The sequence below is a fragment of the Dendrobates tinctorius genome, unplaced genomic scaffold (genome assembly GCF_039654945.1).
Source record: "Dendrobates tinctorius isolate UK_male_01 unplaced genomic scaffold, ASM3965494v1 ptg000228l, whole genome shotgun sequence".
NCBI classification, from domain to species: domain Eukaryota; kingdom Metazoa; phylum Chordata; class Amphibia; order Anura; family Dendrobatidae; genus Dendrobates; species Dendrobates tinctorius.
In genome coordinates, this window is record NW_027361895.1 from 1,573,907 (window position 1) to 1,590,000 (window position 16,094).

Sequence of the window (16,094 nt, forward strand, 5' to 3'; positions counted from 1 at the left end):
GCATGTAGTATACATGTATGTTGCTTGCATGTGGTATATATGTAGTATGCATGTAGTATATATGTAGTATGTATGTAGTATGTATGTATGTTGCATGCATGTAGTATATATGTAGTATGCAAGTTGCATGCATGTAGTATATATGTAGTATATATGTAGTATGTATGTTGCATGTAGTATACATGTATGTTGCATGCATGTAGTATATATGTTGTATGTATGTTGCATGCATGTAGTATATATGTTGTATATATGTATGTTGCATGCATGTAGTATATATGCTGTATATATGTATGTTGCATACATGTGGCATATATGTGGTATATATGTATGTTGCATGCATGTGGTATATATGTAGTATGTATGTTGCATGTAGTACATATGTAGTATGCATGTTGCATGCATGTAGTATATATGTAGTATGCATGTTGCATGCATGTAGTATAAATGTTGTATAGATGTATGTTGCATGCATGTGGTATATATGTAGTATGCATGTAGTATATATGTAGTATGTATGTATGTTGCATGCATGTAGTATATATATAGTATATATGTTGCATGCATGTAGTATATATGTAGTATATATGTAGTACGTATGTTGCATGTAGTATATATGTAGTATATATGTATGTTGCATGCATGTTGTATATATGTGGTATATATGTAGTATGCATGTTGCATGCATGTAGTATATATGTAGTATGCATGTTGCATGCATGTAGTATATATGTAGTATACATGTATGTTGCTTGCATGTGGTATATATGTAGTATGCATGTAGTATATATGTAGTATGTATGTAGTATGTATGTTGCATGCATGTAGTATATATGTAGTATGCATGTTGCATGCATGTAGTATATATGCAGCATGTATGTTGCATGTAGTATATATGTAGTATATATGCATGTTGTATGCATGTAGTATATATGTTGTATATATGTATGTTGCATGCATGTAGTATATATGTTGTATATATGTATGTTGCATGCATGTTGTATATATGTGGTATATATGTATGTTGCATGCATGTGGTATATATGTAGTATGCATGTTGCATGTAGTATATATGTAGTATGCATGTTGCATGCATGTAGTACATATGTGGTATATATGTAGTATGCATGTTGCATGTATGTAGTATATATGTTGTATGTATGTATGTATGTTGCATGCATGTAGTATATATGTTGTATATACAGTATGTATGTTGCATGCATGTTGTATATATGTGGTATATATGTATGTTGCATGCATGTGGTATATATGTAGTATGTATGTTGCAATTAGTATATATGTAGTATGCATGTTGCATGCATGTAGTATATATGTGGTATATATGTAGTATGCATGTTGCATGCATGTAGTATATATGTTGTATGTATGTATGTTGCATGCATGTAGTATATATGTAGTATGCATGTAGCATGCATGTGGTATATATGTTGTATGTATGTAGTATGTATGTAGCATGTAGTATGTATATAGTATGTAATTTTTTTTTACATTCAACACATTAGCCGGATGATGGGACTACTACTGTCCCATCATTGGCTAATGTGTCAATCACTGTCATGGTAGCAGGCATAGCCCGATGGGACTTATAGTCCTATTGGACGATGCCTGCACAGACCCCCGCAGCCTGCACAGACCCCCGGACAGTCGGCACAGACCACCGGCAGGCCGGCACAGCCCCCTGGCAGGCCGGTACAGACCCCCAGGCAGTCGGCACAGACCACCGGCAGGCCGGCACAGCCCCCCGACAAGCCAGTACAGACCCCGCAGCCTGCACAGACCACCAGCAGGCAGGCACAGCCCCCCGGCAGGCTGGTACAGACCCCCGCAGCCTGCACAGACCACCGGCAGGCCGGCACAGCCCCCCGGCAGGCCGATACAGACCCCCGCAGCCTGCACAGACCACCGGCAGGCCGGTACAGACGCCCGAACTGACGGCGCATCATGATGCGCACAGACCGCGCATCATGATGACGTCATTTCGGCAGCCAATCAGAGCCACAACAGTGGCTCATTGCATTATGGGAACTTCCAATTCCGATATCCGATATTGAAAAAATATCGGTACTCGGTATCGGAATTCCGATACAGCGAATATCGGCCGATACCCGATATTTGCAGTATCGGAATGCTCGACACTAGCCATATCCTATCCTAACTTGCCCTAACATGTTGATCCAGAGGAAGGTAAAAAAAACCCATGTGGCAAACAGTAAGCTTCACATTGGGGAAAAAAATTCCTTCCCGACTCCACATACGTCAATCAGACTAGCTCCCTGGATCAACGCAGAATCAAGGAAACTAGTGTATACAACCTATAATATTATACTTTTCAAGAAAGGCATCCAGTCCCTTCTTAAATGTTAGTAGGGAATCACTCATTATAACATCATATGGCAGAGAGTTCCATAGTCTCACTTCTCTTACAGTAAAGAATCCGCGTCTGTGAGTATGCTTAAACTTTCTTTCCTCCAGACGTAGAGGATGCCCCCTTGTCCCTGTCACAGGTCTAAAGGGGGTTTTACACATAGCGATATCGCTAGTGATATCGCTATAACGTCACCGATTTTGTGACATTATAGCGATATCGCTATTTGTGATACTTACCTCCGACCGACTCCCCCGCTGTCCATCGCTGATCGCGCAAGAATGTCCGGCTCCATTTCTTGTCGTCCGCTTCCTGCTGTGACGATGAGCGACGCGTGGAGGCGGGCGGGAGGACGCCAGGATCGCTGTGTGTGAAAGGTGAGTATCGTGCGCTGCGTCGCTGCTGCATCGCTGTGAGATCTGCCTGTGTGACAGCTCACTAGCGATCATTTAGCGATGCACCAGCGATCCTGACTGGGTTGGATCACTGGTCGGATCGCTGGTGCATCGCTAAATGTAAAAGGGCCTTAAGAGTAAAAAGATCATTAGAAAGGTCTTTGTACTGTCTCCGCATATATTTATACATTGTAATAAGATCACCCCTAAGCCTCCAATTTTCCAAACTAAATAACCCCAAGTGTAATAACCTGTCTTAGTATTGCAGACCCCCCAGTTCCCTAATAACCTTGGTCGCTCTTCTCTGCTCCCGCTCCAGTTCAGCTATGTCTTTCTTATACACCGGAGACCAGAGCTGTACACAGCAATCTAAGTGTGGTCGCATGAGTGACTTATATAGAGGTAAAATTATGTTCTCCTCATGAGCATCTATGCCTCTTTTATTGCATCCCATTATTTTATTTGCCTTTGCAGCAGCTGCCTGACACTGGCCACTAAATGTGAGTTTGTCGTCCATCCATACACCCAGGTCTTTTTCAGTGACTGTTTTGCCCAGTGTTTTACAATTAAGCATATAATTATACATCTTGCTTGTTCTACCCAAGTGCATGACCTTACACTTGGGTAGAACAAACAAGAAGAAGCTATATGCTTCAGAATGCATTGATGAATAAACCACCTACTATTTAGATTGGAATTCATCATTTTTCTTCCTACGGCAGTGCAGAATCAACCCATTTGTTTTTTTTTCCATTACCTATGCTTTATCTGATTGTGGATCTGCAGCAGACACAAGTATTTTCAGTAGTCGTGTGTTCACAACCCAAACCAAGTGAGCACAATTGTGCTATTTCCTGCATATCTGTTTTTCCAGATACAGTGGAGATGAAAAGTATTTAGTCAGCCAGCAATTGTGCAAGTTCTCCCACTTAAAAAGATAAGAGAGGTCTGTAACTGGCATCATAGGTAGACCACAACTATGACAGTCAAAATGAGAAAACAAATCCAGAAAATCTCCTTGTCTGATTTGGAAAGATTTATTTTCAAACTATGATGGAAAATAAGTATTTGGTCAACTAATAACATGCAAGATTTCTGTCTCTTACAGACCTGTAACTTCTTTAAGAGGCTCCTCTGTCCTCCACTCATTACCTGTAGTAATGACACGTGTTTGAACTTGTTATCGGTATAAAAGACACCTGTCCACAACCTCAAACAGTCACACTCCAAACTCCACTATGGTGAAGACTGAAGACCAGAGAGCTGTTGAAGGACACCAGAAACAAAATTGTAGCCCTGCACCAGGCTGGGAAGACTGAATCTGCAATAGGCAAACAGCTTGGTGTGATGAAATCAACTGTAGGAGCAATAATAACAGGAACAGGCTGCCACGAAAAGTGGTGAGTTCTCCTTCAATGTCTTCAAACAGAAAAAGAAAGAAGCCAGCGCTGCTTGTGGTTAGAACGCATAACAAGAGGTGCATATGCACAAATTAACATCTAACTGTATTCAAAATGAGACATTTGGCAAAATATTGATCAATAAATTGAGCCACCCGCCGTGCCAAGGCAATCTCATGTGGGGGGTCCTACTCTACGTTATTATTATTCACTGTGCCATTATGGCCTCCTAAATATTTTAAAAGCAAGACCATATCAAATGCAATCCGTACCTGAAGCATATCTGCATCATTCCCGTGCAGCCAGATGAAGCAAGTGCAGATAAAGGCCAACCAGGTCTGAACACAGACATCTCAGATTTGACCTCCACACATTGCCTGACAAGCAAACACAGATGAAGGGCGATGCTGGCTCAGACACAGGTGCACAAATTAAATAAAGCCTGGGGCAGGGCGGGGCTGCTGTGTGTGTGCACAGCAGCCTAGTTCCATCACAATGAACACAGCAAAAATGGTGAACATAACCCAGCGCGCACGGCAACAGTGGTGGTCAGCCACAAACCAATATGCAAAAAAAGAAAGAAGCCAGCGCTGCTTGTGGTTAGAACGCATAACAAGAGGTGCATATGCACAAATTAACATCTAACTGTATTCAAAATGAGACATTTGGCAAAATATTGATCAATAAATTGAGCCACCCCGCCGCGCCAAGGCAATCTCATGTGGGGGTCCTACTCTACGTTATTATTATTCACTGTGCCATTATGGCCTCCTAAATATTTTAAAAGCAAGACCATATCAAATGCAATCCGTACCTGAAGCATATCTGCATCACTCCCGTGCAGCCAGATGAAGCAAGTGCAGATAAAGGCCAACCAGGTCTGAACACAGACATCTCAGATTTGACCTCCACACATTGCCTGACCAGCAAACACAGATGAAGGGCGATGCTGGCTCAGACACAGGTGCACAAATTAAATAAAGCCTGGGGCAGGGCGGGGCTGCTGTGTGTGTGCACAGCAGCCTAGATCCATCACAATGAACACAACAAAAATGGCGAACATAACCCAGCGCGCACGGCAACAGTGGTGGTCAGCCACAAACCAATATGCAAAAAAAGAAAGAAGCCAGCGCTGCTTGTGGTTAGAACGCATAACAAGAGGTGCATATGCACAAATTAACATCTAACTGTATTCAAAATGAGACATTTGGCAAAATATTGATCAATAAATTGAGCCACCCCGCCGCACCAAGGCAATCTCATGTGGGGGGTCCTACTCTACGTTATTATTATTCACTGTGCCATTAGGGCCTCCTAAATATTTTAAAAGCAAGACCATATCAAATGCAATCCGTACCTGAAGCATATCTGCATCACTCCCGTGCAGCCAGATGAAGCAAGTGCAGATAAAGGCCAACCAGGTCTGAACACAGACATCTCAGATTTGACCTCCACACATTGCCTGACCAGCAAACACAGATGAAGGGCGGTGCTGGCTCAGACACAGGTGCACAAATTAAATAAAGCCTGGCGCAGGGCGGGGCTGCTGTGTGTGTGCACAGCAGCCTAGATCCATCACAATGAACACAGCAAAAGTGGCGAACATAACCCAGCGCGCACGGCAACAGTGGTGGTCAGCCACAAACCAATATGCAAAAAAAGAAAGAAGCCAGCGCTGCTTGTGGTTAGAACGCATAACAAGAGGTGCATATGCACAAATTAACATCTAACTGTATTCAAAATGAGACATTTGGCAAAATATTGATCAATAAATTGAGCCACCCCGCCGCACCAAGGCAATCTCATGTGGGGGGTCCTACTCTACGTTATTATTATTCACTGTGCCATTAGGGCCTCCTAAATATTTTAAAAGCAAGACCATATCAAATGCAATCCGTACCTGAAGCATATCTGCATCACTCCCGTGCAGCCAGATGAAGCAAGTGCAGATAAAGGCCAACCAGGTCTGAACACAGACATCTCAGATTTGACCTCCACACATTGCCTGACCAGCAAACACAGATGAAGGGCGGTGCTGGCTCAGACACAGGTGCACAAATTAAATAAAGCCTGGGGCAGGGCGGGGCTGCTGTGTGTGTGCACAGCAGCCTAGATCCATCACAATGAACACAGCAAAAGTGGCGAACATAACCCAGCGCGCACGGCAACAGTGGTGGTCAGCCACAAACCAATATGCAAAAAAAGAAAGAAGCCAGCGCTGCTTGTGGTTAGAACGCATAACAAGAGGTGCATATGCACAAATTAACATCTAACTGTATTCAAAATGAGACATTTGGCAAAATATTGATCAATAAATTGAGCCACCCTGCCGCGCCAAGGCAATCTCATGTGGGGGTCCTACTCTACGTTATTATTATTCACTATGCCATTAGGGCCTCCTAAATATTTTAAAAGCAAGACCATATCAAATGCAATCCGTACCTGAAGCATATCTGCATCACTCCCGTGCAGCCAGATGAAGCAAGTGCAGATAAAGGCCAACCAGGTCTAAACACAGACATCTCAGATTTGACCTCCACACATTGCCTGACCAGCAAACACAGATGAAGGGCGATGCTGGCTCAGACACAGGTGCACAAATTAAATAAAGCCTGGGGCAGGGCGGGGCTGCTGTGTGTGTGCACAGCAGCCTAGATCCATCACAATGAACACAGCAAAAATGGCGAACATAACCCAGCACGCACGGCAACAGTGGTGGTCAGCCACAAACCAATATGCAAAAAAAGAAAGAAGCCAGCGCTGCTTGTGGTTAGAACGCATAACAAGAGGTGCATATGCACAAATTAACATCTAACTGTATTCAAAATGAGACATTTGGCAAAATATTGATCAATAAATTGAGCCACCCCGCCGCGCCAAGGCAATCTTATGTGGGGGGTCCTACTCTATGTTATTATTATTCACTGTGCCATTATGGCCTCCTAAATATTTTAAAAGCAAGACCATATCAAATGCAATCCGTACCTGAAGCATATCTGCATCACTCCCGTGCAGCCAGATGAAGCAAGTGCAGATAAAGGCCAACCAGGTCTGAACACAGACATCTCAGATTTGACCTCCACACATTGCCTGACCAGCAAACACAGATGAAGGGCGATGCTGGCTCAGACACAGGTGCACAAATTAAATAAAGCCTGGGGCAGGGCGGGGCTGCTGTGTGTGTGCACAGCAACCTAGATCAGTGGAGATGAAAAGTATTTAGTCAGCCAGCAATTGTGCAAGCTCTCCCACTTAAAAAGATAAGAGAGGTCTGTAACTGGCATCATAGGTAGACCACAACTATGACAGTCAAAATGAGAAAACAAATCCAGAAAATCTCCTTGTCTGATTTGGAAAGATTTATTTTTCAAACTATGGTGGAAAATAAGTATTTGGTCAACTAATAACATGCAAGATTTCTGTCTCTTACAGACCTGTAACTTCTTTAAGAGGCTCCTCTGTCCTCCACTCATTACCTGTAGTAATGACACGTGTTTGAACTTGTTATCGGTATAAAAGACACCTGTCCACAACCTCAAACAGTCACACTCCAAACTCCACTATGGTGAAGACTGAAGACCAGAGAGCTGTTGAAGGACACCAGAAACAAATTTGTAGCCCTGCACCAGGCTGGGAAGACTGAATCTGCAATAGGCAAACAGCTTGGTGTGATGAAATCAACTGTGGGAGCAATAATAACAGGAACAGGCTGCCACGAAAAGTGGTGAGTTCTCCTTCAATGTCTTCAAACAGAGGCTAGACAGACATCTGACTGGGATGATTTAGCGAATCCTGCTTTGAGCAGGGGGTTGGACCAGATGGCCCAGGAGGTCCCTTCCAACTCTACGACTCTATGATTCTAATAAGAAAATGGAAGACATACAAGACCACTGATAATCTCCCTCGATCTGGGGCTCCACGCAAGATCTCACCCCATGTGGTCAAAAAGATCACAAGAATGGTGAGCAAGAATCCCAGAAACACACGGGGGGACCTAGTGCATGACCTGCATAGAGCAGGGACCACCGTAACAAAGGCTACCATCAGTAACACACTACGCTACCAAGGACTCAGATCCTGTAGTGCCTGATGTGTCCCCTGCTTTAGCCAGGACATGTCCGGTCCCATCTGAAGTTTGCTTGAGAGCATTTGGATTATCCATAAGAGTATTGGGAGAATGTCATATGGTCTGATGAAACCAAAATAGAACTGTTTGGTGGAAACAAAACTTGTCTTGTTTGGAGGAGACAGAATGCTGAGTTTGCATCCAAAGAACACCATACCTATTGTGAAGCATGGCAACATCATGCTTTGGGGCTGTTTCTCTGCAAAGGGACCACTATGACTGAATGAATGAAAGAATGAATTTTGAATGAAAACTTCCTTCCATCAGTAAGGGCACTGAAGATGAAACATGGATGGGTCTTTCAGCATGATAATGATCCCAAGCACACCGCCAGGACATCAAAAGAGTGGCTTCATAAGAAGCATATGAAGGTCCTGGAGTGGCCAAGCCAGTCTCCAGATCTCAACCCCATAGAAAACCTTTGGAGCGATTTGATTATCCGTGTTGCCCAGCAACAGGCCAAAACATCACTGCTCTAGAAGAGATCTGCATGGAGGAATGGGCCAACATAGCACCAACCTTGTGACGGACTTGCAGAAAACATTTGACCTCTGTCATTGCCAACAAAGAATATATAACAAAATATTGAGATGAACTTTTGTTAATGACCAAATACTCATTTTCCATCATAATTTGAAAAATAAATCTTGCCAAATCAGACAAGGTGATTTTCTGGATTTGTTTTCTCATTATGACTCTCATAGTTGTGGTCAACCTATGATGTCAATTGCAGGCCTCTCTAATCTTTTTAAGTGGGAGAATTTGCACAATTGGTGGCTGACTAAATCCTTTTTTTTCCCACTGTAAGACTTTCCTTGCTCTTTGTCTCCTTCCAGTCTCTCTTTCTCTTGGGCTTCTATGAAAATGATGGATCTGAAAATGATATCCGTGAAACTCAGAATATGTTCTATTTTGTTCCGATGTTGAGGATCAGAGTAAGATTTAACTCATTGGCTCTGTGTTTTGTACACCGTCAGAACTGAAAACCACAGCTTACAGTGAAGACGAACATCACTTTTTGAGAAGAAGCAAAAGAAGAGGTTGGAAAGATCAGCTCGAAGGATCAGACTGGGACCTGTGGTGGCGGAACTGGCGATCTGCCTTTGAGGTTAACATTATTTTTTTTTATTAAGCCCTTACCCAGCCCTGTAAATGCAGCAAAATAAAGGCTGGTAGGATTCCAACTGACTTTTATTGATTCACTCATCTCTAAATGATACACAAAATTTAATCTAAAATTCTATAATTTCATACTTTGTATTGTAGGTATGTACAAATACAACTCCTATACTGCTCAAACGTCTGACCATCCACCAAAATACCTTGAAAAAATATTTTATGACTAAGACCATGTACCAAAAGAACATCACAGAGGTAAGTCACATGATTCACGAGACTGTTGCTGAAAATTTAACAAGTACAAGTATCTGGCTTTGTTATAAGAGACAAACATGTTTTCATCCTGGACACTTCCTCTCTGATTCAGCCGATCTAAGCATAAAAACCACTAGATAATTTATCATTTCATCCCTGAATATGGAGTCCGAAAGCAGCATCGACCATCAGAGACTTTATGATAATGAACAACATTCAGGTAGGAATTATTTCAAACCCTTTTTTATTATTTTAATTTGTTTTTCAATATTTTATATCTTTAGTGCTACAGTTGTGGCCAAAGGTATTGACACCCCTGCAATTCTGTAAGATAATCCTCAGTTTCTTCTTGAAAATGATTGCAAACACAAATTCTTTGGTATTATTATCTTCATTTAATTTGTCTTAAATGAAAAAACACAAAAAGAATTGTCCTAAACCCAAATTGGATATGATTCCACACCAAACATAAAAAAGAGGGTGGACAAAAGTATTGGCACTGTTCGAAAAATCATGTGATGCTTCTCTAATTTGTGTAATTAACAGCACCTATAACTTACCTGTGGCACCTAACAGGTGTTGGCAATAACTAAATCACTCATGCAGCCAGTTGACATGGATTAAAGTTGACTCAACCTCTGTCCTGTGTCCTTGTGTGTACCACATTGAGCATGGAGAAAAGAAAGAAGACCAAAGAACTGTCTGAGGACTTGAGAAACCAAATTGTGAGGAAACATGAGCAATCTCAAGGCTACAAGTCCATCTCCAAAGACCTGAATGTTCCTGTGTCTACCGTGCGCAGTGTCATCAAGAAGTGTAAAGCCTATGGCACTGTGGCTAACCTCCCTAGATGTGGACGGAAAAGAAAAATTGACAAGAGATTTCAACGCAAGATTGTGCTGATGTTGGATAAAGATCCTTGACTAACATCCAAACAAGTTCAAGCTGCCCTGCAGTCCGAGGGTACAACAGTGTCAAACCGTACTACCCATCGGCGTCTGAATGAAAAGGGACTGTATGGTAGGAGACCCAGGAAGACCCCACTTCTTACCCCGAGACATAAAAAAGCCTGGCTGGAGTTTGCCAAAACTTACCTGAAAAAGCCTAAAACGTTTTGGAAGAATGTTCTCTGGTCAGATGAGGCAAAAGTAGAGCTTTTTGGGCAAAAGCATCAACATAGAGTTTACAGGAGAAAAAAAAGAGGCATTCAAAGAAAAGAACACGGTCCCTACAGTCAAACATGGCAGAGGTTCCCTGATGTTTTGGGGTTGCTTTGCTGCCTCTAGCACTGGACTGCTTGACCGTGTGCATGGCATTATGAAGTCTGAAGACTACCAACAAATTTTGCAGCATAATGTAGGGCCCAGTGTGAGAAAGCTGGGTCTCCCTCAGAGGTCATGGGTCTTCCAGCAGGACAATGACCCAAAATACACTACAAAAAGCACTAGAAAATGGTTTGAGAGAAAGCACTGGAGACTTCTAAGGTGGCCAGCAATGAGTCCATACCTGAATCCCATAGAACACCTGTGGAGAGATCTAAAAATGGCAGTTTGGAGAAGACACCCTTCAAATATCAGGGACCTGGAGCAGTTTGCCAAAGAAAAATGGTCTAAAATTCCAGCAGAGCATTGTAAGAAACTCATTGATGGTTACCGGAAGTGGTTGGTCGCAGTTATTTTGGCTAAAGGTTGTGTAACCAAGTATTAGGCTGAGGGTGCCAATACTTTTGTCTGGCCCATTTTTGGAGTTTTGTGTGAAATGATCAATGTTTTGCTTTTTGCTTCATTCTCTTTTGTGTTTTTTCATTTAAGACAAATTAAATGAAAATAATAATACCAAAGAATTTGTGATTGCAATCATTTTCAGGAAGAAACTGAGTATTATCTGACAGAATTGCAGGGGTGCCAATACTTTTGGCCACAACTGTATATATTTCATTGCCTTTTATGTTACCCGGGTATCCAGGACTTTACAAAAAAACAAAAAATGTATCTAAGCACTAACAGACAGGTAATTGCAACTTACCTGCTTGTTTTGCACAGCGCCATCCTTCCTCATCACAGACTGCTCTGCCGGGGATGTTGTGCACAGCGCGATCCTTCCTCATCACAGACTGCTCTGCCGGGGATTCAGCTGCCTCTGCTGAGGCATGGAACGGGACTTCCAATGTCATTCTGACTGACAGCCAGCTCCCCCTGTTAGGCAGCGGGGAACCGGCTGTCAATCAAAATGACCTCGGAAGTCCCGCCCCAATGACAGAGCGTAGCATTAAAGAAGCCTCCGCTCTGTAGATGTGACGTCAGCAGATGCTTTTGAATTCCCGGCAGGAGCAGGATGTGACCGCTTTGTGCCGGGGAAGAATAGCACCAGACACAACAGGCAGGTAAGTTGCAAATACTGACCAGTTATTGCTTAGATACATTTTTTGTTTTTGTGAAGTCTCGGATATAAGCAGCTGTTCACTATTTAGAAAACTTTCTTTAATTGGCTGCAGTAGCTAAAATAAAACAAATCGAGTATTTCTTACCTTCCCTAGGTTCAGAGTGTTATTAACTCTCCCATGGGAGGGTCATATTTTTAAAGCCACTAAATCTTATGAAAAAAAGTTTTAAGACCTGAGGCATGCAGCTTCCAAGATGTAGCGCTATAGAGTTCAAGTCATCTCCTTCTCTGAAGAGGCAATTTGCATATTAAATTTCCCGAGGTAGCATTGAACGGCGAACAATCCTCTTTATCTTGGCATGGCAGAGCCGGTATGTCACTCTCCGCAAGTAGAAACGATACCCCTTACACCTGAGACCTTTTAGTAAGTTGCAATCAGCAATGAGACTACAAGGCTATATTGACAGCTGGACCCAGAAGGACAGACTGGATGGTGCAGCAGACAGAGCTTGAATCATAGTGCAGCAGGCAGAGTACGTATCAGAGTGCAGCTGGCAGAATGCGTGTCAGAGTGCAGCAAGGACTGGTAAACAACTTTACACAACTTAGACTGCAGAACAGGAAGGTTGCTCAGGCACCTCACCAGTGAGGAGGAAGCAATACTGTATAATGCCCCACTGCCATTGGCTGGGGAGGCAACAGCAATTACACACGCTGACCCTTTAAGAGGGCAGGAGCTCACACGCGCATATGTGGGAAAGGTGCGGATTGGGGGGGTGGTCCACTGCTTACCGCGCACAGCCGACACAGAGAAGAGATGGAGGCAGATTTCAGTTGCAACAGGTCCTGGTTTTATTGGCCGTCCTCCTGACGACCATAGCCATGCACCACAGTTCCTTTACAGCCCTCCATACTCAGGCCAGGGTACCTTCACCTTCCTTCAGTCGTAGTGACGTTCCTTGCGGATCTTTCACTGGGGCTGTCCTAGACCTATCTACCGCCAGAGCTTCCCCTGCCCGAGGACGTTGTCCAATTGGTACCCCCGGGGCCTTGTCTGTCCTGCGGTGCTTGATGTCAGGGCCACCCCCCTGACTCTCTCTTCCTGTCAGTCCCCTGGTCGAGCTCTCCACCGTTCTCAGTCTTCTGCTCCTGAGCTCCACCCGGGACTAGAACTCTCTGGAACCCACTCCTGTTCTATTTACCTCCCTCCTTGGGAAATCCCCTCCTGGGTTCCTATCTCCCCGCCCCCCATGACTAAGCGGTTTCTATTTCCCGGAGTAGCATTGAACGGCGAACAATCCTCCTTATCTTGGCATGCCAGAGCCGGTATGTCACTCTCCGCAAGTAGAAACGATACCCCTTACACCTGAGACCTGCTAGTAAGTTGCAATCAGCAATAAGACTGCAAGGCTGTATTGACATGTTACCACTACATTGCATTATTTTATTTTTTGCCCTGATTGAGATTGAACTGCTGCGTTTTTGCAGCAGCTTCAGAAAAAGTTATCATGCTTGTTATTTCTAAATAGGGATAAGTGACTTCCTTATCTTAGGCTGCGCTCACATGTTGTGGTTGAGGTGTTTGGGGTTTTTTTTTTTAGAACTACATTTTTGGCACAATTTTTTTTCTAAATCCCAACAAAAAATGAACCATGACCACAGCGTGTGAATGCAGCCTTAGGCCAGGGTCACATTTGTAGCTGCAATGCGAAAAACTTGCGCAAATCTCTCACCTCAATACCCGACACTGCTGCCGGCACTTGCAACCTGAGTGTGTGGCTGCATGTATTTATGTGTGGCTGAGCGCTCCATCCCCGAGTGCCTGCGGCAGTGCCGGGTATTGAGGCGTGAGTTTCTATCATTGCAGTTGCAAGTGTGACCCCGGCCTTACGCTGGAGTCACACTAGCAATTTTAAAATTGTAAAGTGGTCCGATTTCAACAAGCCTACAACCTGCAGTAACCACCGATCGACCAAACCGCTGCAGATCTGAATCTGAGAATGCGCCGCCCCCAGCGGCCATTTTCCCGGAGGCCACCACATTGCAGCAATGGAGCTGCCGGGGCCTCTAGGCTTTGGGGAAATGCCGGCGGAGCCCCGATGCTGTACAAAGAGCCGCCGCAGCCGCCCCCAAGCGGAGTCACACTAGCAGTTACTAAACAACAAATTACCTTCTGCTACCCTACATGAAAGTAAGGATATATTATATATTAAACTGATTGAAACCACATAAAAATCAATATGTAGGATTACACCCTCTGCCAACAAGCTTTTTGGAGATGCAAATTTCATTCTCCAGCAGGACTTGGCACCTGTCCACACTGGCAAAAGTACCAATATTTGGTTTGAAAACAACAGTATCACTGTGCTTGATTGGCCAAACTTGACTGACCTTAACCCCACAGAAAATCTATGGGATATTGTCAAGAGGAAGATGAGAGATACCAGACCCAACAATGCAGATGAGCTGAAGGCTGCTGTCAAAGCAAGCTGGGCTTCCATAACACCTCAGCAGTGCCACAGGCTGATCGCCTTCCTGCCATGTTGCTTGAATGCAGTAATTGACACAAAAGGAGCCCCTGACAAGTATTGAGTGCATTTACTGAACATACATTTCAGTAGGCCAACATTTCAGATTTTAAAATCATTTTTCAAGTTGGTGTTATAAAGTATTCTAATTTACTGAGATAATGATTTTTGGGTTTTCATTGTCTGAAAGCCATAATCATCAACATTAACAGTGTCTCCCCCACTCCCAAGAGTTCGGTCGTCTTTTATATCCTATAGCATCCAATGTATCTCAGTTAAAAAGTTTGATCTTCGTTGAAGTGCCAAGGAGAAACCTCCTTAAACCGGTCAGTTAGTGACAACAAATAACTGGTCATTTACTAATAACAAATAACTGGTCAGTTAATACACAACAAGTGACCTTCTGCTACCCTACATGAAAGTAAGGATATATTATATATTAAACTGATTGAAACCATATAAAAATCAATATCTAGGATTACACCCTCTGCCAACTAGCTTTTTGGAGATACAAATCTCATTCTTCAGCAGGACTTGGCATCTGTCTACACTGACAAAAGTACCAATATTTGGTTTTAAAAACAACAGTATCACTGTGCTTGATTGGCCAGCAAACTTGCCTGACCTTAACCCCATAGAAAATCTACGAGGTATTGTCAAGAGGAAGATGAAAAGCAAAAAAAAAGGGAGAAAAAGACTAGGCTAATGATGGAATGCACATCCCAATAGACAATAAAAAAACCTTTATTTCATATTGGATACAATAAGCTGACGAAGCCGCTAGTTGCAGCGGCGATACGCGTGGGGCCTGCCTACCACCCCCTTTCTTTAACCGCTTTGGGACTCTTGCTGCTCTGACCTGTATCTGGTGGTTCTAATTTGCTCATTATGCATCCACTGCAACCTTGCAATTTCAGCCATGGTATAACATAACCATTCTTGGGCGTTTTTTGCACTAGGCAATTTCATTCTGTGGTTAGTTCCACATGCTTTAGGGCAGTTAGGATTTACAAATTTTCTTATATTTATTATATGCTTGATATCAAGTCTGTCTTTCTGCCTTATCTTTGCCTGCAATGTACATGGCTGTCTTGTTATATAGAATTGCATGATATTTGCCTGCTTATGGGTGGCTATGAATAGTCCAATATGGGCCACATCTTAGGTTCATATTACCTGTTTTTGGAGGGTGTCTGGGTCATTGGTTCTATGTTTGTATTTTAAATGTTTTTAGCTTATTTCTATCCAATATGAAATAAAGGTTTTTTATTGTCTATTGGGATGTGCATACCATCATTAGCCTAGTCTTTGTCTCCCTTTTTTTGCTTCTCTGCTCACAGGCTAGGTATTGCACTCCACTGGAGATTAAGATGTGACAGTAGTGCACCCCTCCTTTTGCATTTCAAGAGGAAGATGAGAGACACCAGACACAGCAATGCAGACGAGCTGAAGGCTGCTATCAAAGCAACCTGGGCTTCCATAACCCCTCAGCAGTGCCACAGG

The 16,094-nt window shown here is 43.2% G+C and overlaps 1 protein-coding gene across 1 annotated transcript in view; it reads left to right on the forward strand.

Moving 5' to 3' along the window:
• Positions 1–9,763: 9,763 nt before the first annotated feature.
• The window catches only part of LOC141059516 (hepatic lectin-like), a 149,973-nt gene continuing 143,642 nt past the window's right edge, over positions 9,764–16,094 (forward strand). Inside the window, exon 1 of the mRNA XM_073555685.1 lies at positions 9,764–9,901. Within this exon, the coding sequence (XP_073411786.1) occupies positions 9,844–9,901 (58 nt within the window). The 5' untranslated portion in view covers positions 9,764–9,843. The remainder of the gene's footprint in view (positions 9,902–16,094) is intronic.